Source organism: Rhinoraja longicauda, chromosome 12 (genome assembly GCF_053455715.1).
Source record: "Rhinoraja longicauda isolate Sanriku21f chromosome 12, sRhiLon1.1, whole genome shotgun sequence".
NCBI classification, from domain to species: domain Eukaryota; kingdom Metazoa; phylum Chordata; class Chondrichthyes; order Rajiformes; family Arhynchobatidae; genus Rhinoraja; species Rhinoraja longicauda.
This window is the reverse complement of record NC_135964.1, coordinates 23192651-23215562: the sequence shown is the minus strand read 5'-3', so window position 1 is coordinate 23215562 and position 22912 is coordinate 23192651. Positions and strand designations below refer to the sequence as shown.

At 39.8% G+C, this 22912-nt stretch overlaps 1 protein-coding gene across 2 annotated transcripts in view; it reads left to right on the top strand.

Moving 5' to 3' along the window:
- rpgra (retinitis pigmentosa GTPase regulator a) overlaps positions 1-22431 on the top strand; it is a 56620-nt gene extending 34189 nt beyond the window's left edge. Inside the window, exons 14-17 of one of the 2 annotated variants that reach the window (XM_078409175.1) lie at positions 14689-14862; positions 16318-16369; positions 18833-19362; positions 21382-22431. In XM_078409175.1, the coding sequence (XP_078265301.1) occupies positions 14689-14862; positions 16318-16369; positions 18833-19362; positions 21382-21609 (984 nt within the window). In that variant the 3' untranslated portion in view covers positions 21610-22431. The remainder of the gene's footprint in view (positions 1-14688; positions 14863-16317; positions 16370-18832; positions 19363-21381) is intronic. The other variant, XM_078409176.1, reaches the window with a different exon arrangement.
- The last annotated feature ends 481 nt before the right edge of the window (positions 22432-22912 follow it).

Sequence of the window (22912 nt, the reverse complement as noted above, 5' to 3'; positions counted from 1 at the left end):
GAAAGAAACAAAGAGGAAGTGGAGGAAGAAGGTGAGGGAGGGGAAGAGGAGGAAGAGGAAGGTAAGAACAGTAAAGAAGAGAAAGATGAGAGTGGGGAAGAGGAGGAAAATGGTGAGAGTGGGGAAGAGGAGGAAGGTAAGAGCAGTGAGAAGGAAGAGAAAGATGAGAGTGGGGATGATGAGGAAGGGGAGAGCGAGGAAGAGGAAGATGGTGAGAGTGGGGAAGAGGAGGAGGAATATGGTGAGAGTGGGGAAGAGGAGGAGGAAGATGAGAGTAGGGATGAGGAGGAGGAGAAGGAAGGTATGAGCAGAGAGAAGGACGAAAAAGATGAGAGTGGGGTAGAGGGGAAAGGCATGCGTAGGGAAGAGGAGGACGAGGAGGAATGTGAGAGTGGGGAAGAAGAGACAGAAGGTGAGAGTGAGCAAGAAGAGGACAAGAGATGTGAGAGTGGGGAAGACAGAGAAGGTGAGAATGAGGAAGAGGATAATGAAGAAGAGGGGGAAGAGGATGAGAGAGGAAAAACAGTGTATAATGAGCGGAGGAATAAACAGAAGGATGATGAGGAGGAAGGTGAGGAGGAGGAGGAAGGTGAGGAGGAGGGGGAAGGTGAGGAGGAGGGGGAAGGTGAGGAGGAGGGGGAAGGTGAGGAGGAGGGGGAAGGTGAGGAGGAGGGGGAAGGCGAGGAGGAGGGGGAAGGCGAGGAGGAGGGGGAAAGCGAGGGGGAGGAAGGTGAGGGGGAGGAAGGTGAGGGGGAAGGCGAGGAGGAGGAGGAAGGTGAGGAGGAGGGGGAAGGTGAGGAGGAGGGGGAAGGTGAGGAGGAGGAGGGGGAAGGTGAGGAGGAGGGGGAAGGTGAGGAGGAGGAGGGGGAAGGTGAGGAGGAGGGGGAAGGCGAGGAGGAGGGGGAAGGCGAGGAGGAGGGGGAAGGCGAGGAGGAGGGGGAAAGCGAGGGGGAGGAAGGTGAGGGGGAGGAAGGTGAGGGGGAAGGCGAGGAGGAGGAGGAAGGCGAGGAGGAGGAGGAGGAGGAAGGTGACGAGGAGGAGGAAGGTGAGGGGGAGGACGAAGGTGAGGGGGAGGAGGAAGGTGAGGGGGAGGAGGAAGGTGAGGGGGAGGAAGGTGAGGGGGACGAGGAAGGTGAGGAGGGGGAGGGGGAAGGTGAGGGGGAGGGGGAAGGTGAGGGGGAGGAAGGTGAAGGTGAGGAAGAGGAGGACACAGTAGGGGACAGCGAAAGTGGGAAATATAAACTTGAAAGCAACAGAAGAAAAATGGCAGATAAGGAGGAAAGAGAAAGTTTAGAAGAATCTGATGGAGGGAATTTTGAAGTAAACAAGAGCAGGGGAGGGAGATGTAGAGATAAAGGAAATTGGGTTGATGATAATGACAGGAATCCGAAAACAAAACCTAAAAGAGCAAAGTTTGCTTTGAAAGAACACACAGGTGGAGCACAAAACTTGAATGAAAAGCCTGGCACAAAGAATGAGAAAGCTAACTCCAAGCAGTTTTGGAATAATGTGCTACCTCATTATTTAACGCTGAAATAAGAATTGATAGCAAACCTATTATTAGCAAGTTACAAACTTCACAACCTAGTTGCTGTCCATGTGATTGTGTATAGAGCAAAATTAGGGTAAACATGCCTTTCTGTTCTGCTTCTCATTCAAAGTCTGTTCTTCAGTTTGCATTTTTTCCCTATGTATTTCATACATTAATTTATGTGATTTGTGAACCAATGCTTTTTTCTTACTTTATGATCTGTCCTTTTTTAATTTCTATTGTATCATTTTGCATATCACGCAATTTCCTTTTATATTTCATTTGTGCCTTTTTGCAAATAATGGTCGACAAACAGTTGGAATAAATGACATCGATTTTTTTAACTGAAAGATGATCAAGTAAATAAGATCAAATTAATGGCCAGTATTACTCCACAATTAATTTCTGCTTTCCATTAATATGATAACATGTAAAACCAGATTTTCTTCTGATTCTGTTAATTTCCTCTGGGGTGGGATAAGTTAAAATGACCCCCAAATGCATAAAAATGTTGGGTCAGGGGAGTTGCAAAGAGGTCAGGGGATGAAATGGTTTAGAAACCTCTAAAAGAAATTAAGAAACACAAAGAACTGCAGATGCCAGTTTATTAAAAAAAAACACAAACATCTGGAATAATGCAGAAAGTCAGGCAGCATCCCTGGAGAACATATGGTGATTGTAAGTCAGGCAGCATCTCTGGAGGATATACTGTGACTGCCTGAGCCACTGCCTGCCTCACTGGGTCAGGCAGTCAGTCCTCCAGAGATGGCCTCCACTGCCATGTGTAGCAATGAATTGTACAGATTTACCATCCTCTAGCTAAGGAAATTCCTCCTCATCTCCATTCTAAGAATTGACTTACATACAACAGGTGAAGTTGCCACAACCAAAGCATTGATCAAATGCACTCCATTTGAGACTATAATCTGGTTCACATGGGGCAGGTTGCAAGCTTGTTCGTGGTATTTGTAGTTCAAAATATCGTGCACTTGCAACACCATATCTGTAAATTTCATTATGCAGTTAACAAGCAGCATTGTTTATTTGTATCTGACACATTTGGAACTATTGCCACATTTACTAACTGATCTGTAAAAATGTATGTATATTTTCATATTTTTGTACAGTAAATGAATTACGTTTTGAAACAACATTGAAAATTGTATATTGTATATAATGAATAAGAGTGAAAATTAGAAATTTCTTACAATTTATATTTGGTGGGTTGTGTTTCGAGATGTATTTCATTAAAGTTCTTGCTCAAGTAGGGTTTACAAACTTCATTATGATTTCCTATAAGTATGATCAATCTTCCTATTCCTGCTTATTAAGTTTATTAAGAAATTAAGTCATAAAAAAATCAAAATTATATTTTGTCACATTTTGCCATTGGGTTGATGCAATCGGTGTGAATCGCGAACTTCCAATACCTTGGTAATACAATATTACAGTTATTTGCTGGGTTGTTCGGAAAGAATCTGGGGTTGCTGAAGTTAACTCTAGTATGTCATCATTCTCTTCTATGACCTGTTCACAATTGGACACTGAAAGCACAGACCAGGGTCCACACACCACGATGCAAATATCATTGAATGGTCTGAAGAAGAGCCCCGACTAGAAATGTCATCTATCCATGAGCTCCAGGGATGCTGCCTGACCCCCTGAGTTTCTCCAGCACTTTTTTTTCTATTGAATGGGACTAACCGGTTAATGCATCTGCTGGAAGTCCTTTAATTTCTGCCAACCTTGCCAGCAGTATGTAGTGTACTGGTATTGCCAGGTTCTGATCTGATCTTGTGTGCAGGCAGGTACTGCAGATGCTGGTTTAAACCAAAGATAGACACAAAAAGCTGGAGTAACTCAGCAGGTCAGGCAGCATTTCTGGAGAAAAGGAATAGCTGACCTTTCGGGTCGAGACACTTCTTCAGGCAATAATGCTGGAATGAAACAATTGGTTTAACGACAGGCACTCACCAATTTACATGAGAATCACCAACCCCATCTCCTGCCCGAAATAACTCGCTGACACTGAAGAAAGATCTTGACCCGAAATGTTGCCTGTCCATATTCTCCAGTGATGCTGCCTGACCCACTGAGTTACTCCAGCACTTTGTGTCCATCACTGAGAGTATTAACTGTCTCAGCGGAGTGCGTCTGCATCTGGGGCAATTTATGTGGCACGCGGCCTTCTGGGTAAGTACAACCGCCATTGCCAGCTTGGTTCCGATGTAAACGTGAGTGATCGCATGGTGTTGTGGAACTTACAAACTGCCTTAATTGCACTAGGGACTGAGTACAGAATTATTTACGTAAGTGCGAGTTTACCTAAGTTGCCTTTTGCATAAGTCGGGGAGTATCTACTGGTGATTTGAAAAGATATTTCTGCACATCTACAGTTTGCTGCTACTTAACATCAGGATGTGCTTTGCTAGGATTTACATTATCAGATGCTAAATTTATAAGCCGACAAGAAAAGTTGATTAAATACTTTGGTCTTCCAGTGAAAACAATGCGATTAAGCAATAAAGCTTTCCTTGGCAGCTGCAATAGGAGAATTAACTGCACACTGTTTGAATGCCAAAATAAAATCTTCTGACGATATAATGGGATATTGTTTATTTCATGCAGCTGAACCTTGACACGTGACATTTGTTGTATTTGTCAGTAAGTGAAGTCCTGTGGTTTCATCATGTCAAGTTGGCAACACTTCTATTGTCGTACAGAAATGGCTTGAAACATTAGGTTTATTTCGAGAAACTATGTCAATGCACTCGTTTGTCAATTGGCTGTTGTATCTTTCATAGTGCATAAATCCTATCCCAGGAAGAAAGAAATGCTCCGTGTCAAGTCACTTCATGTTATATTGTTAGATGATTCTGTGTAGCAACTCGAGGAACTTGGTGGTGAAATGAAATTTCAGCAGGGGCCCAGAATAGGGAGGTTTGTGAATCAGCTGCATGTTATACAGACCATTTAAATTTCCTTTATGTTGCAGTGATTCTCTTTACTCTGTTCAGTAAGCACCGCTGACAGTGACCACTATTGGAACAAAACTAGTTTGTTTTGAAATCTGTTTAGGCTGCTCTTTACCTAATTTGAAAAAGATTTCTTGCAGTGAAATCTTGTATTTTAAAACTCAAGATTTCTTAGATTGTTAATTGTCTTGACTGTTTCTGACCTTACTTTGAAAACTTCTAAACACATGTTTTTAAACTTACCCGCTTGTCACTTGAATTCTGCTCATGGTTAAAACATTCATTTCTTTAATTCATAAGAGCATAAAACAGTACAGCATAGGAACAGGCCCTCCTGTCCACAAAGTCTGTACCGAGCATGATGTCAAGTTACACGCATCTCCCCTGCCACATGTGATCCATATCCCTCCATTCCCTGCATATCTATGTGCCTAAAAGCCTCTTAAATGCATCTATCGTATCTGCCTCCATCACCACCCCTGACAATGTGTTCCAGGCTCCCACAAATCTCTGTTTAAAAGAAAATTTGCCCTGCACATCCTGTTTAAAATTTGATCCTCTCACCTTAAAACTGTACCCTTTATTCCTTGACATTTCCGCCATGGGGAAACATATTTTGCTTTCTACCCTATATATACCTCTCATAATTTTATATACCTCTATCAGGTCTCCCTTCAACCTCCAACATGGCAAGAAAATCCAATTTTGTCCAACAAGTTTAGATTTATTATCGACATGTGTTCTGAGGTTCAGTAAAAATCTTTGTTTTGCATGCTATCTAATCAAAATCAGGTAATCAGGTCATAGATCAAATTAAGTTAAACTCAAATACAATAGCTTAGTTTAGTTTATTGTCCCATATACCAAGGTACAATTAAAAGCTTTTTGTTGCATGCAATCTAGCCAGCAGAAAGACTATACAAGTAGGGTGAAGAAAAAGATAGAGTGCAGATATCATTCTTAGCATTATAGCGTAACAGTTCCAGAGACAAAGTCCAACGCCCCCAATAAACACCCTCTAATTGCAGCCAACAAATTAGAAATTATGCACATTAAGCATGGTGCTTTGCTTTTAATAACGCAAGTATTAGTGGAAGCCTTTTGACAAAATGTAACTCTCAGTGCTATTTGGAAAAAAGATAAACCAATGTGCAGAAAGATAAACCAATGTGCTCTGAATTTTTCGGTCGCCTTTTAAACATGGTCACGAAAGATTGCTGCAAAACACCATAAACGACTTGCATCCACGTTAATCTCATTGTAATAATAAACATGCACCTATACAGAATTGATAGGTTCATGGATTTATAGCTTTTTCATGGTCTGGAGCTAATATGGGTTTTTGGTTTTAGCAGATACTAGACCAAGTGGACCCGTAGGGCTCAAACCTCTCCTGCATTGGTGCTGCACCCTCCCCTCTTCCCTTCCCCTCCCCCCTTCCCCTCCCCCCTTCCCCTCCCTCCCTTCCCCTCCCCCTTCCCCTCCCCCCCTTTCCCCTCCCCCCATCCCCATCCCCCAATCCCCTCCCCTTCCCCATCCCCCTCCCCCTTCCCCTCCCCCTTTCCCTTCCCCTCCCTCCCTCCCAATCCATCCCCCTCCCCCCCACTCTATCCCCCACAATTCTTATCCTCCCTCCCCTCCTCCCTCCCCCTTCCCTCCCTAGGAGATAGATTTAAACTTTAAAATGTGAATAACTTAAAAAATATAACACCGATTTCAATGAAACGTCTTCCATTAGCACCAAAGGGACGACGGTGAGTAAGGTGGGCCTAAAATTATTGTGCTATCGTGTACCGTTTTGGCTGTAGTTCAGGAACAAACAAGCAAAAAAAAGAGAGTTTTAGTATATAGATATCTCACGGACAACACCAATTTTTGCCACAAGATTTCTTTGCAGTTTACTGGTGAGGCCACATTTAGAGTATTGTGTTCAATTTTGGTCACCATGTTAAAGCAAAGATGTTGTCAAGTTGAATCAATGGAAGGCAGAACAGAAGCTAAGTCCTTGCCCATTTCCAATCTGTAAACCCCACCCCTGCCTTCAGAAAATTGACCCAAAGTTTAACAGGGTGGCAGAGTCAAGAGCTGGTGGGCATGGTTTCAGTAGAAAGAGTTAGTCACTTAAGACGTGAGGAGGAATTTTTTTTTGTCTCAGAAGGTTTTGAATCTTTGGAATTTTCTATTTTCATATAGGGCTATAGAAAGCAAATCATTAAGTACATTCAAACCTGAGAAATGCTTATACGGTGTGGAATTGAGAGGTTTTAGGTTTAGAGAGGAAGCTGGATCTAGGATTGGAGAGGAAAATAGAAATAAGGCCAGTTAGATCAGCCACAATCTTAGTGAATGGTAGAGCAGGCTCAAGGAGTATGATGACCTATCCTGCCCACCATTTTTTATTGTCAGTAGGGTTTTCATGGCATTAACTATTTTTCGACAATGAAATTTGAACCTATTCATCTTTGTCAGTCAGCATGTACAGCAATTTGTTAAATCTAAGGAGAATAAAGAAAGCATAGCTGATCTGTGTTGAATAATTTAATGCCATGATGGATGTTACAAAAATGATTCCTCACCTATTTGTGGCAGGAATTACTTTTTCTCTTTCATGAATGATGGTTAAAAACACTGGTCTTCTCCATTTGTTACAGCTGCCAGTGAAGTAATTTGCTAAAATTAAATATTGAACAGACTATTTTGTTTTTCCACTGAAAACTATTTCTAGAAATTGAACTGAAATGTTTTGGATAACATAGCTGGTCAGGAGAAAATTTCTACGTTAAAATTAAGAAAAACATTACCCATATGATAATATTTCTTTTTCACTTGAATGACCTCTTATTGACTAAAAGAAATCTGTAAATGCTGGAAGCATAGGAAATTGGGTAGCATCTGTGGAGAGAGAAACAACATTAATGTAGACACAATATAGTGGTTTACAAAAAAAGACACATGGTGCTCGAGTAACTCTGGGTCAGACAACATCTCTGGAGAACATGGATATGTGACTTTTTTAGTTAGGGAGGAATAGTTGGATACAGGTGAGGGATTTTCTTTTGAAAAGCAGAAGGTTGGACGAAGGCCAGAGATGATATGATAAAAGGTGTGAGATAAGGGTAGAAGATGTGTGAAATCTGGAGCCAGAGGAAGGAAGAACGGGGAGGGGGAGGGGTGCAATGGGTACTAGTCCAGGTGGGGCACAGGGAAGAGAGAGGGGGAGGGAAAGGAGAGGGAGTGGTGGTGTTTGTAAGTTATCTAAAATTGGAGAATTCCGCGTTCATCTCGTTAGGTTGTAAACTACCCAATTAGTGTTTTGGTCCGAGACCCTTCATCAGACCAATAGTGACAAAGGGACTCTAATGTGAAACATCAACTATTTTTCTTTTTGCACAGATGTTGTCTGGTTCGCTCCATGTTTGCAGCATTTTATGTTTTCTTTCAGATTTCCAGCATTTATAATTTTTTCCTTATTGAGTTAGTGTGTTTTTCTGAAATATATAACCATTTCAGGAGCTAGTTCTGATCCAGATTCAGAACCTTTGTTATATGTGCCAGGACAATTTCCAGTGCACCTCTAGGAGATAATGCCACCTGAGGAGAGGGCAAGCCCAAGCAAATTAATGATCTCTTATTGGGAAGTAGGAGATTAAATAAACTGGGAAATAAACAGATCTGTCATTTTTGCAAGATTGAACGCAGACTGTCCTTATTTGGACGAGGTATTTTCCATTGATGGTTGTTGCCAAAAGGAAAGTTCTTGTGCATTACAATAGGCTAGGAAGTATATGTGTTATTTAATGCAATTCACAGATGGTTCATAGTGGATAAATGTTACCATCGTGAAGTATAGATGACAATAGTGGCACAGGATCTGTAATGAGACTAACAGTGAAACTATCACCATTCACTATTAGTGAGTGGAGGAAATCTGAAAGGGAATTCTGGCACACGCACAGGTAAAGTTAAATGCAGAAAAACAGAAATTGCTGTCAGTGCTCCCCTACGCTGCTGCTGCCTACTCCAGTGTGTTTAAGGAAAACAACATCTGGATAAACCACATTTGGTTAAATGAATCTTAAAGTATTAATGCTTAATAACTCTTTCGTTATCTCACATCTTCCCAATGAAAAGTATTTGTACATTTCTGGAGTCGTATTCAGGATTTTTCAAAATATCATGACTTAAAGTTAAAGAGATTACTTCATACAGTTTATTTATTATGTCCCATTCTTAAATATTCTCAGTAAAATGTTAATGTCAATTATAAACTGAAGCTTTTTACTTCCTGACACAGAGGTAGGGCTTTTGACCCATTGAGTCCAGTGGCTGTTTGTGGATCTGATCGGTCCCATTTCCCCATTTTATTCCTGTAGCCCTGTCAGTTTGTGGGAATCAGCAAATTTTCCAGTGTCCCTGATGACTGTAACAATGGGAAGTGTCCAACTGCAGGTCCTGACTGACCAAATGAAAGAATTGGAACTAGAGCTGACATACCCAGGAAGATCTGTGATATTGAGAGCATCATAGATAGGAGTTTAAGTGAGTTGGTCGCACCTAAAATGCCAGGAGAAAGTAGCTGAGTGACTACCAGGAAAGCTAAAGGGAGTAGGTAGATAATGCAGGAATCCCTGTGGCCATTCCCCTCAAAACCAGTGAGTGTGGGAAAATGAGGCTAGGACAATGAATGGAGGAACACCACCTCATATTTCGCATGGGCAACTTACAACCTAGTGGGAAAAGGTTAATTTCTCTCATTTCAGGTCATTCCTGAATTCCCTCCCCCTCCGCCTGCAGTTCGCTTACCAGACAAAGATGGGGGTTGAGGATGCCATCATCCACCTGCTCCATCATTCCTATCCTCACCTGGGTAAACCAGGAAGCTTTGTGAGAGTCATGTTTTTTTACTTCTCCAGTGCTTTTAACACCATCCAGCCTTCACTGCGAGGGAGCAAACTCTCCCTGTTCACCATCTACATCTCGGACTTCAGATTTAACTCGGACTCCTGCCACCTGCATAAGTTTTCAAATGACTCTGCAATTGTGGGCTGCATCAGTGATGGGAGGGAAGCTGAATACAGAGGTGTAATCAACGACTTTGTTGAATGGTGTGGGCTGAATCACCTGCAGCTCAACACTGACAAGACTAAGGAGATTAAGATGGATTTAGGAGGAGAGGAATACCTCTGTCCCCTGCTTCCATCATTGGTGTGGATGTGCAGTCTACCAAGGAGTACAAATACCTTGGAGTGTACCTGGACAGTAAACTGGACTGGTCCAGGAACGCTGAGACCCCATACAAGATGGGTCAGAGCCGGCTGTACTTTTTGAGAAGGCTCCGCTCCTTCAACATCTGCAGTAAGATACTGCAGATGTTCTACCAATCGGTGGCCGTGTTTTGGGACAGCAGGGCGAAGGTCGCAGACGCAAATAGGATTAACAAGCTCATCTGGAAGTCTGTCTCCGTCCTGGGGGCACAGTTGAATTTATGGGAGGTGGGCTTGGAGGGGAGGATGCTCCTCAAACTGCGGAGCTTCCTGGACAATACAGCTCACCCCCTCCATGACACACTGGTCAGCTTGAGGAGAACCTTCAGCAACGGACCGGTTCCAGATGCAGTACAGAATGCCACAGGAGATCCTTCTTCCCTGTGGCTATCAAACTGTACAACTCCTCCCCTTTTTGTTATGGGGTAAACTGAGACTGACTCTTCCCCCCCCCCCCCCCCCAATCTTTGCACATCCCCAAACCTTTCCACTCGTCACTTTAACTTCATGTTTCATGTATTTTAGACAATAGACAATAGACAATAGGTGCAGGAGTAGGCCATTCAGCCCTTCGAGCCAGCACCGCCATTCAATGCGATCATGGCTGATCACTCTCAATCAGTACCCCGTTCCTGCCTTCTCCCCATACCCCCTCACTCCGCTATCCTTAAGAGCTCTATCCAGCTCTCTCTTGAAAGCATCCAACGAACTGGCCTCCACTGCCTTCTGAGGCAGAGAATTCCACACCTTCACCACTCTCTGACTGAAAAAGTTCTTCCTCATCTCCGTTCTAAATGGCCTACCCCTTATTCTTAAACTGTGGCCCCTTGTTCTGGACTCCCCCAACATTGGGAACATGTTTCCTGCCTCTAATGTGTCCAATCCCCTAATTATCTTATATGTTTCAATAAGATCCCCCCTCATCCTTCTAAATTCCAGTGTATACAAGCCTAATTGCTCCAGCCTTTCAACATACGACAATCCCGCCATTCCGGGAATTAACCTAGTGAACCTACGCTGCACGCCCTCAATAGCAAGAATATCCTTCCTCAAATTTGGAGACCAAAACTGCACACAGTACTCCAGGTGCGGTCTCACCAGGGCCCGGTACAACTGTAGAAGGACTGTTGGCAGATCAATTTCCCTCCTGGGATAAATAAAGTTCTATCGTATCGTATTGTACCCTACTCGTTCTACCATTCCACTGTTCACATCCTTGTATCCCTCTTGTTGTCACACCTTCCCCAGCCAACAATGGACTATTACGGCTCCACCCTTCTTGAGGTCACCTGTTACCGGCTTTGATTTGTTCTGGCCTTTTCACGCACCTCCCAGTTTATTTCCCGCAACCCCCCATCCCCCACCTCTAGTTTCTGTCTGAAGAAGGGTTTCAACCTGAAATGTCACCTATTATTTTTCTCCAGAGCTGCTGCCTGACCCGCTGAGTTACTCCAGCACTTTGTGTCTATCTTTCAAATGAATGCATATCTGAAGATTTGGTGCCGGGGCAGAGATTCTGATTTTTGGATCACTGGGATTTCTTCTGGGGCAGAAGCGATCCAGAGGAAAGGTTTAGTGGGATATGGGCAAAATTCGGGTGGATGGAACTATTGCAGTTGGGGCACCTTGGTCAGCATGGAGAGATTGGGCTGAAAGGCCTATTTCCATGCTCTATGACAATGACTCTATGACAATGACTCATACTGGAAGGACAGGTTGCACCTGAACAGGACGGTGACCAATATTCTGGCAGACATATTGTTTAGTGCTGTGGACTTGTTTACTTTTGATCGACAGTGGGTGGAGTCCAAAGCAGTAATGAGGCAGAGTTGCAAGGCAGGAAATTGATAGAGAGGTCGACCACAGTAGACAAGGTGGCTTTGGACTTAATTCCTTGGGACATAGGAGATTGAGAAGCACTTTTACAGTGATGTATAAATTCATGAGGGGTGACTATTTTTTTCAGGGTTGGGTAATCAAGAGCTTGGGAGCATAGATTTAAGGTGAGAGGGGAAAAATGTAATAACAATCTGACAGGCCACATTCACACAGAGGGTGATGGGTATATGGGACGAGCTGCCAGAGGCATATTAAAGGTATTTACAAAAACATTTCAAAGACATTTGGATAAGAACATGGGCAGCACAGTGGCGCAGCAGTAGAGTTGCTGCCTTACAGCGCCAGAGACCTACGTTCGATCCTGACTATGGGTGCTGTCTGTATGGAGTTTGTATGTTCTCCTTGTGACTGTGTGGGTTTTGTCTGGATGCTCCATACTCTTCCCATACCCCAAAGATGTACAGGTTTGTAGATCGGTTGGCATTCGTAAAAAAAATGTAAATTGTCCCTAGTGTGTAGGATAGTGTTAGTGTTAGATCACGGGATGATTGCTGGTCAGCGCAGTTTCGGTGGGCTGGAGGGCCTATTTCTGCACTGTATCTCTCAAGTCTAAAAGGTTTAGAGGCTTAATGGTCAAATGTGGGCAAATAGGACTAAATTAGATGGGCATCTTTTTCGTCATGTAGTAGCAGGGAGGAAAAGCCTCTTTCTGTGCTCTATGACTCTGACATATGGATCTGATTTTTTATTTCTGCACATTATACTGTAATATAGCCTCACTAGAAATAAAAATCATTAGCATTAATAGTATTGTAATCATGTGTATTAGTTTGATCTCAGACTTGAAAAGGATTAGTGAACTTTAGTCTAATTAGCTTTGGTTTTGGAGATTCAAAAGTTACAAAGCTATTATTCAAAAATTAAAAATAGAGCTAACCTATCTTAAAGGAGTTATTGTGTAGATTTTACTTATTAATCTTGGCAATCCGCATGCATAAACCCACTGAAGAAGCAGACCATTATTAAACTGTGCACTTTAATGGAAATAGGCCAGTTTCCCCACTGAGAACCTCTTGTAAGATTGCTTTTCCAGCCAGCTTAGCAGCTTGTGTCAGAAAATGTGTCTCAGCTGACCATGCACGAGTAAGAGCAGAAAGGTGTTACCTGAGGTGATGCAGTAGTTTTGAGAACTAGGGTCCTGTCAGCTAAATGTGAATACTATATAGTTCATACTACCAAAATGAAATAAAAATCCTTCTTTGGAAGTAAATACTTACCTGAACTATGCTAGTGAATTTATTTTTAGTTTATGGACCAAAATACAATTATTTAGGAAAGGCCCCCCTCTTTAATGCATTTCTTTAGCAGAATAAAATGCATACAAAAGGAACTGCAGATGCTGATATATACTGAAGATAGTCACAATGTGCTGGAGTAACTCAGGGGGTCAGGTAGCATCTATGGCAAAAAAGGGTGGGTGATGTTTTGGCTCAGGACCCTTCTTCAGAACTTCTTCGTTTGAAGGAGGGTCCCAACCCAAAACGTCACCCATCCTTTTTCTCCAGAAATTCTGCTTGACCCGCTGAATTACTCCAGACACTTTGTGTCTATCCTTAGTAGACAGTTCATTATCAGGGATTCATAAAGAAATGAAGTATTTAATTGGGAATGAATGGTGCATTAAATCAAACTGGATATATTAAAATATTACAGATGTGATTTTCCTATTGATATAAATATATTTCAAACTATAATTACAATATTAATAAGTAATTGATTATTTATTAGGTGAATCCTGATAAGTAGAGAAATGGTAAACATTTTTGCAAGGTCTGAAAGGATTAATGATAGGTATATTAACCAAAAATTGGAGGCTTTCATGATTGAAATTACCTGTAAAAGGCACTTTTTCTATTCACTATTTGACTATTAAGGCAAATAAAAACAGTTATGTGCATGGATAATAACTAAGGGGAAATAGAAATCGTGCCAAACAGGAGATATTTAATACTCATACTTGTATCTAGTACACCACCCTTTTCTATCATGGACTATTGACCATGCTGCTCTCTGGTCAAAGGTGCTGCAGCATACGGTGCAGAACAGCCACGTTCTGCAATAGCTTCTTCCCCCGAGCCATCAGACTCTTGAATTCACAATGATCCGCCGCCATTATCTTATGTGCGAGTTATTTAGTTATTTATTTTTCTTTAATCAATTTTTATTATTTGGTGTTACATTGTGAGCCAGTTGCAATGGAATTTCGTTCAAATATGCACTCGTCTGGTGTATAGTTTTGAATGACAATAAAGTTATATTCATTCATTCATAGGGACACTTAATAGACAGGCAGGGTGGCACAATGGCACAGCGATAGAGTTACTGCCTCACAGCGCCTCAGACCCAGTTTGATCCTGACTAAGGATGCTGTCTGTAAAGAGTTTGATCGTTCTTCCTGTGATTCCATGGGTTTTCTTTGGGTGCTCCGGTTTCTTCCACCTTCCAAAGACATGCAGTTTTGTAGGTTAATTGGCTTCTGTAAATTGTCCCTCCTGTGTAGGACAGTGCTAGTGTATGGGGTGATTGCTGGTTGGCACGGGCTTGGTGGGCCGAAGGGCCTGTTTCCATGCTGCATCTCTAAAGGCATCAAGGTGAAAGGATACAGAACCTTGTGCACCAGAGCTTCAATTTACATAGAGCTTTGTCTCAGTGCAGTAGCTTTTAATGCTTGGTGAGCATGGATGTGTTCAACACCAAATCATATCATTGTTACATTTCATGACTCCAAATGGATAAATGTATATTCTACACCCATTTTCTATTGAAGCTAATGTGAGATATTTCTCAGCACAGCACACAATATTATGATTTAACATGTCATAATTGGACAGCATATAAATTACATTTATGTCACTTGTACAATCATATTATTAAAATAAGGCTTTGATAAAAATATATGTTACATATTAAAAAATACTGTTTCTTAAGCAGTTATTCTCAAACATTTAGTGCTACCAAGTAGCGTAGCTTTCCTTGTGAGTGGAAATATAAAGCTAAATTGGTTAATTTTCTTTTGTAGTTGGAGGAAATTCAGAATGATGAAAGTGAAGAGGTTGTATATGTGGTAAAAGACACAAATAATAAAGGTGAGGATGATGAAGAGGAAAGGAGTATTCATGAGGTGGATGACAGTGAAGAAACAGCAAGTCTAGTAGAAGCAGTTGATGAGAAGGAGAATGATGTCAGTGAGCAGGTTAGTTACTTTGTGTTCATTGCCTTAATCCCCAACATCTAATTAGTTCGAGGAAGGTCTGGCCAACATAGTGTGATTGGTTTGTAAATTTGATGTACTTCATTGTTTAAAAAAAACACACTAATGTTATATTATTTAAGCTGGTGGCCTTGATCAATGTTGCATTTCCAAATCATCCAGCTAAACCTTGGGTTATAGGAACCTTTAATATATTATTGCAAAAGCCCAATCGGTTGAGGGGAAAACAAAAATCAAGAAACCTCGCCCTGCATTATTGCAAATGAAATGATAATTTACTATGTATGGTCCAAGCTCTTGCCCACCATCATATTAAGCTCTTTCCTCCATTAATCTTTAACTAATAACTATAAATCCAAAATCCTATTTTCCCTGTAGAAACAAGGAACTGAAGATGCTGGTTTACAAAAAAGGATACAAAGTACTGGAGTAACATCGGGTCAGGCAGCATCTCTAGAGAACATGGATAGGTGACATTTCGGGTCTGTATGAGGGGTTGCGGGCAGATGTGGTTGAAGTAGATGTTAGATGGGATTGTTCAGATGGACATCAGGTAATTGGGAAGACAACAGTTTAGATATAGCGTGGAAACAGGGCCTTCGGCCCATCAAGTCCGTGCCGACCAGCGTTCCCCGTACATTAACACTCCTACACACTAGGGGCAATTTACAATTTTTACCGAAGCCAATTAACGTACTAACATGTATGTCTTTGGTGTGTGGGAGGAAACTGGAGCACCCAGGGAAAACCCACGCGGTCACGTGGAGACCATACAAACTCTGTACAGACTGCACCCTCAGGAACAAAATCTGGTCTCTGGTGTTGTTTGGCACCAATTCTACCGCTGCGCCACTGTGCCGCCCAAATGCAGTACAATGGCCCTTCCATTGATGTGACACACTTCTCAGTCACTCTGTGGTATAATGCACCGGGGCAACAATTTTGATGACTGAAGAATTTAAACAGTTTGTTTTAATAATAGAGGGGCCGTGTTGAGCACTGTCAGTTGCCTGGGAATCAATTGAATAGTTCAGCAAAACTGAAGCAACTTCTTTTGCTCAAGTAATGCTGGATGTCATGGTTGAATATGCAGTTTGTGCAGAGTGAAATTATGCATGAAAAATAGGAAATATTTTCATTGATATATTTCCATCAATCAATTTGCTTACCATACATTTTTTGAGTGTGAATTGTTCTTTATATGGGAATTCTTTCGGGCTTTCTTTTTTATGTAAGTTCATAGATAGGTGGAAGTCACCACAACTTGTAGCAAATTTAGATCCTGGTTTCTTCTTGATTGCACGATTCAACGTTAGGCAGTATGGGACACTGATTGTAAATAAATAATTTATCATAGCTCTTCATTGGTTTTAATTTACTAAATAATTGGTAAAGATGTCAATTATTTAAAAATTGTCATAACTTGTATTTTACAAGGTAACATCAATTAATAAAGATCAGTTGGAATCAGAGTCGGAAGATGAAGAAGGTGGGCAAAAATATTTTATTGATATATATTAAAAATGAACTATTTATAACAATGGTAAAACAGATTACAATTTAATCTGTTATTCAACATTAATCTATAGTTGCAACTCAAGAGACAAGAGTGTTTAATTGTCATATGTACCAGCAATTGAATAATGAAACTCATTCTTGCTACAGCTTTAAAGGCCCATTACACAACAATGCACAACTAAATGTACAATAAATAGTAGGTAAAATAAATTAATAGTGTAGTTTATTATCACGTTTACCGAGGTACAATGAAAATGTTTACTGCGTGCTATCCTATCAGTGGAAAGACAATACATGATTACAATCAAGCCATCCACAGTGTATGGATACAGGATAAAGAGAATCTGTTGGACTAGAGGTTTAAAATAGTGGAGCGATTGTAATGAATGATTGCAGATTCACTTCTGGGACCTGCACGTAGGCAGCCAGATCATAATAGTGCAAAATGAAAATATGTAGTGAAACCAAAACAAAATCCATGGCAGATCATTGTTACTGAGGTAGAGTTGTGGTTAATATTTGTGCATAGATCAAGAGCATGATTGTTGATGGGAGGAAGCTGTTCTTGAACCTGGAGGGCATGATTTTCAGGCTCTGGTACTTTCTTCCCAATGGTAGTAGTGAGGTGAAACTGTGGACAGGGTGGTGTGGGTCTTTGATGATATTTAATGCATTTTAGATGATGGGGAGGTGAGGACCCATGGTGGAAGAGGCAGAAATATTAAACATAATTGATTACAGTGGTTATCAATATCTCCTTTGTTATGTCATACAATTTCCAAAATGGTAAACCATGATGTAATTGGAGCATGTCTTTGTTGTAGACATTTCGTTTGTCTATAAAACACTAGCAGTAAATGAAATGTTTAAAAAAACTGCAGATGCTGGAAATCAGAAAAAAAATAAGCAATACAGATTTTAAAAGATTTTAGTGATTTTAAAAGAGAATGTCATACATTAATTTTGCTGATTATAAGTTGCTCAATTCAACTAACTGGAAATTGAAGCTGTACTTATCAGAATGCATACGTTTGTTATTTAATTAGTTTGAATTTAAAATTCCATGCCTTTCAATGCTGTGACGTATAATATTATGAACCCCGGTGGAAAATCTGGTTTACATCCACATTGAATAGGTATATGGGTGTTTCTGTAAATAAGGGTACTAACCTGTGACATGGGTGGCCAAATTTGAAAATTATTCAATCATAATGAAATACCACAGCATTAAGAATGGGCCTCCCTATGATCCTTTTGAGCTAATTTGCGATCAAAATCGACCAAAATTCGACCAAAATCTAATACTTTCAAAATTAAAAAAAAACATGTCTTATTTATAAGACATATGGGACACTTACTGATTTCTAAGCTCCCTTACAAAATGTAGGCACCTAACACACCACGAGGCTCGTAGTTCATGCCAGAGTCATTATAATCACGTTGGTTGAATTTTTTTAAAAATCACGATGAGTGCAAAAAAAAACTCTGTTATAGTGTGATAAATAGCATTGAAAACCTTAGACAACGGGAGGGACTACAGAGTGAGACATCGCTAAAATAGGTGAGCAAACTAGATTTTTATTTTGTGATTTTAAGTTCTATTCATTATTAAGTATTTCAATGGAAAGCTTAAACACAAAATATAAACAATAAAAAAAGAAACAATATATATAAAAATGGTTACTCTGCTTTTAAATCATACATGTCCCAACATGACCAAATGGACACTGCTATTCATGTTCTGCTGCAAAAACAGGGCATCAGAAAACCATCTTATCAGGTGATAAATGATAAAAATCATAAGCATAATCAGAATTTGGCTTATATAGTGTTATTTAATTGCAAAATTAATGTAATCTTTCTGGTATAAATTAGCCTAAGGGTTTGATGAAATCCTGCTTGAAAAATGTTACAATAAAAGGTAAGAAAATACAGAGACATATCTGATATTTTTCAGATATCTGGTATTTATTTTTGCGTCATCTCATTATTTTGGCTATACACCATGATCTATACTAATTAAAATACAGGATATGAAACAATGGGAATATTACATAAAAAACAGGAAAATAATCTGGAAGTTTGGAGACCTTCAGTTTCACTACTGAACGCTGTATTTACGGAAACACCCATATAGGTATATGTTATATTCCCATCGTCATCTGTACTGGTTTTGCATGGAAGAGGGAGATGGAGGGAGGTTGCAAGCCTTCTAAACAGATTTGTTGCAGATTGTGACAGGGCTATGATGTCCAAAAAATGAGGGTAAATAATTTTAAGGAGAAATAAATAAAATGCAGTATAATGGCAATAAAATATGCAACAAGCAGAATTTAGCTATGTTTGCTAGTTTTTTGTATTGCTAATGTTTTAAAGTCATGATGATGTAATACTAATGGAGAGTATTGATAACTGTGTTCTTGTATTGATAAAGACTTTCAGAAAAAAGAAAATGTGAAAATATCAGCAGAAAATGAAGATGCTCAAAGATTTGGAGAAAATGAAGAGTCGGAAAGCTCAGAGTTGGATGAATGTTCAGAAAGTTTAGAAGAAAATGAAGATTCTGGAAGCTTAGGGGAAAATGAAGATTCTGGCAGCTTAGGGGAAAATGAAGATGCAGATAATGTAGGAGAAATTGAACACCTACAAAACTCAGGTGAAAACAGAGACACAGAAAAATCTGGAGCAAATGAGGACACACAAATATCAGGTAAAAATGAGGACACAAAAATATCAGAAAAAAATGGGGACACAAAAATATCAGGAGACAATGAAGACAAAAAAATATCAGGAGAAAATGAAGACACAAAAATATCAGGAGAAAATGAGGATGAGGACTCAAAAATATTGGAAAAAAAAGAGGAAACAGAATACGCAAAACAAAATAAAAACACAAAAGGTTCTGAAGAAATTAAAACATTAAAAGAGAACAGGTCGAATGATTTATTCATTAGAACTAAAAATGTAAGTAGCCATTCCTTCTCTCTCATTTTACTTATTTTCATATTTATTCATAAAACATACACATTAGTAGAAAGCCAACTGACTATAGAACATTTTCAGAAGCACAAGTGGGAAATTGGATTTCTCAGATTCATTCTCTGATGCCTTTAAAAGTGTATAAATTGTTACCATTTAGGAAAACCAAAATGGGCTGTCAAATGGTAAAAGTGTGAATTATTGGATACAGGATTTCTGCAGAAATCCTGTATGATCACTGTATACACAATGCAAAAAAAAAGATTGAATGATACAGGTACATGGATTCAACTGATTATAGCATAAAAACATAATTAAACAACATTTGGAATGCCACTGCATATTACTTGTGTTCACAAAAATCAGTTTGCATTCTGTAGGCAGATTTAAAATGATAAAATATAACTCTTTGTAATATAACATCTGCCGAAGAATGTTTCACATATTTGCAATATCAGTACTTTGCTTCAGCAATTTTAGAGTGAAGCAGAGAAACGTGATCAAAGTTTGCCTTCAATCATTTTGTTGGTACTCGCATTGAAAATGTGAATCTGTGGATATTGCATCATCACTGCCTTTGATGGGGTGATATTAGAAATGTGTCTTTAATAAGAAATATTAGGTTAGTAGAAAGTATTTTAGAATATAGAACAGTACAGCACAGAAACATGCCCTTCGACCCGCAATGTTTGTGCCGAACATGATGCCAAGTTAAACTAATCTCATCTGCCTGTACGCGATCCATATCCCCCTATTCCCTGCACTTTCATGTGCTTATCTAAACGTGTCCTAAATGTGCTTAAGCGTGTCCAATCCCTTAATAATCTTATGTTTCAATAAGATCCCCTCTCATACTTCTAAATTCCAGTGTATACAAGCCCAGTCGCTCCAGTCTTTCAACATACGACAGTCCCGCCATTCTGGGAATTAACGTAGTGGACCTATGCTGCACTCCCTCAATGGCAAGAATGTCCTTCCTCAAATTTGGAGACCAAAACTGCACACAGTACTCCAGGTGTGGTTTCACTAGGTCCCTGTACAACTGCAGAAGGACCTCTGCTTCAATTTGATGTTGAGTTGCATAAAGCAACATAGAGCAGATGACCAAAAGTTTTGGAAAAGAGTAGAGTTTTATGGAAACATCTTAAGAGGAAAAAGGAATAGAGAGAATGGCACAGAGGTTTGGTTCATAGAGGGAGTCCCAGGTCATATGGTCTTGGGATGGAATGAAATGGGGAGGCGCAAGTAAATGCAACTGGAAAGTTGTGGGGTAAATTTAGAGGAGGTAATTGTGATATGAAAAGGCAAGGCCAAAGAAAGATCTGAAAATGTAAATGAAAATAGACAGATGGACACAGACAGACAGATAGGGTCTGAAGAAGGGTTCTAAATCAAAAAGTCACCTATTCCTTTTCTCCAGAGATGCTGCCCGACCCGCTGAGTTATTCCAGCATTTTGTGTCTATCTTCAATATAAATCAGCATCTGCATGTCCTTTCTACACAATGTAAATGAAATGTCGCTTATTCAATGGCCAATATACATCAGGGAGCAAGTGAATTATAAGTGACCAGGAAAGAGTGTGATTCAGGACAATGATAGCAGATATTTGGCTGAGTTTTACATTAGCTTGTAGAAGGTGGATGGAACACAATTTTAGTCGGTTAAGTCCAGGGAGGTAACAAAAACATGCAGAGAGACAAATAAGGATTAATCAAATCACCAAAAAAAGATGGTTAATCTGCGTTCTAGACATTAATGACATAGAAGGAGACTGTTTGTTCGATCCGGCACACCTCTTCCTCTCGCATCTGAAACCCATCAGTTCAGTTCTCTCTTTATTTTCCCGGTACTCTGCAACTTATTCCCACACATGCCCATCAACACGTTGTTTAGTTTTCATGAATATTCAGATTGACTGAAATATTATGCATTATATTTATGATTTTTTAATTCTATTAACCTGTTGCCCCAATTTAAATGAAGTTTCGCCGTGTATTTGCAGCTGACATTTTTTAAGAGAAATTCCACCAAAGAAACTGAAGGAAAAATACAGTGGAGGAAAACAAAGTCTGAGGAATCAACCAAAGAAAACTCTGATGGAGATGGAAAAAATCTGAACTGTCCAGCAGAGGGTTCAGGGGACAACAATTCCTCTGATCAAAACACAACAAAAGCAATACAAAGTAATTTTAAAAGCAAATATAAATCAGCTACTTGTTTGTTGGTGTAAGGAGCGAACTGGAGATCCTTCTCAGCAATTTAGAAGAAGTCGCACTTTAATTGGATGGTGTTCCAAAATGGAGCTTTCCGACTTATGTAATCATGTGCCTACGAAGCCATCAGTGTTACCAAAATCACTGTCCTTTGAGACCTGCAAAGAAATATTTGATGCTAAGAGAATAATTTCTAATCTTTCAGGGATTCAATAACAGTAATGGCGTAATGTTACAATAACTGATTTGATCAGGTATATTTTTGTATGAACAAGATATGGTTCGAATGGTTCAGAACAGTGGCTTTAATGGTGCTTTTCTAATTTGTCACTTGTTAACAGTTATTTATCCTACACTTCTCTTGTGTGTAAATAATTACAAGTACAGTTTGTTCGATGTTTAAATTTTTGTCATCGGAATAATTTCTTAACTGTCGTATAAAATATTATACTTATGTTTGGGTTTTACATTTTGAACGGTAAATCATTGAAATTAACTTGGGTCATGAATAAACCAGGATTCTTCATGGTTTTCATGTTATTTTAACACACTAAAAGTAAATACGTAGTATGATTTTGTGAAATTTCAGCAGAACTGAAATATTTGGTTAGACTTGTCTTTACACAGTGAAGTAAACCCATTCATATCTAATACCAATTTTAAGTTACAATTTGAGTATGCTGTCTTAGGAACAACACCTGTCTTTGAATTTTAAGCATTACAATTGAATAAAACATGAAAACATTTTGAAAACAATGTTTTTGCTAGTTTACTCTTTTGCTGCAGTTGTAATTTTAATTCCCTTCTCGTTTTTAAGCTTGTGATAAATTGCGTAGATATCAATATATAAAGGAAAATACTGGGTTGTAAAAAAACTGTATAGTTCTAATTTGTTTATCAAGGCTGCTTTATGTTTTGCTTGCATCTGCATTTTAAATCAAGAAAGCCCCTGACCTGCTTAATGATATTGAGAAAGCTGGAAAAGAGGCGGGGGCGGGACTAAGCCTGGCAAGTGATAGATTGATACAGGTGATAGGGGAGTTGCCTGGCTTTGCCCGCCCGCACCTCTTTTCCAACTTTCTCCACCTATTAGAATTAGTCTGAAGAAGGGTCACAATGTGAAATGTAGCCTATCCATGACCTCCAGATCTGCTGCCTGACACACTGAGTTACTCCAGCATTTTGTGTTCTATACAAGATTCTAACCTCTGCAGTTCCTTGTGTTGCCTTCTTCACCACCCTATCTACCTTCAGTGAACTGTGTACCTATACCCCCATGTCTCTGTTCTATAGCATTCTCCAGGGCCCGATCATTTACTG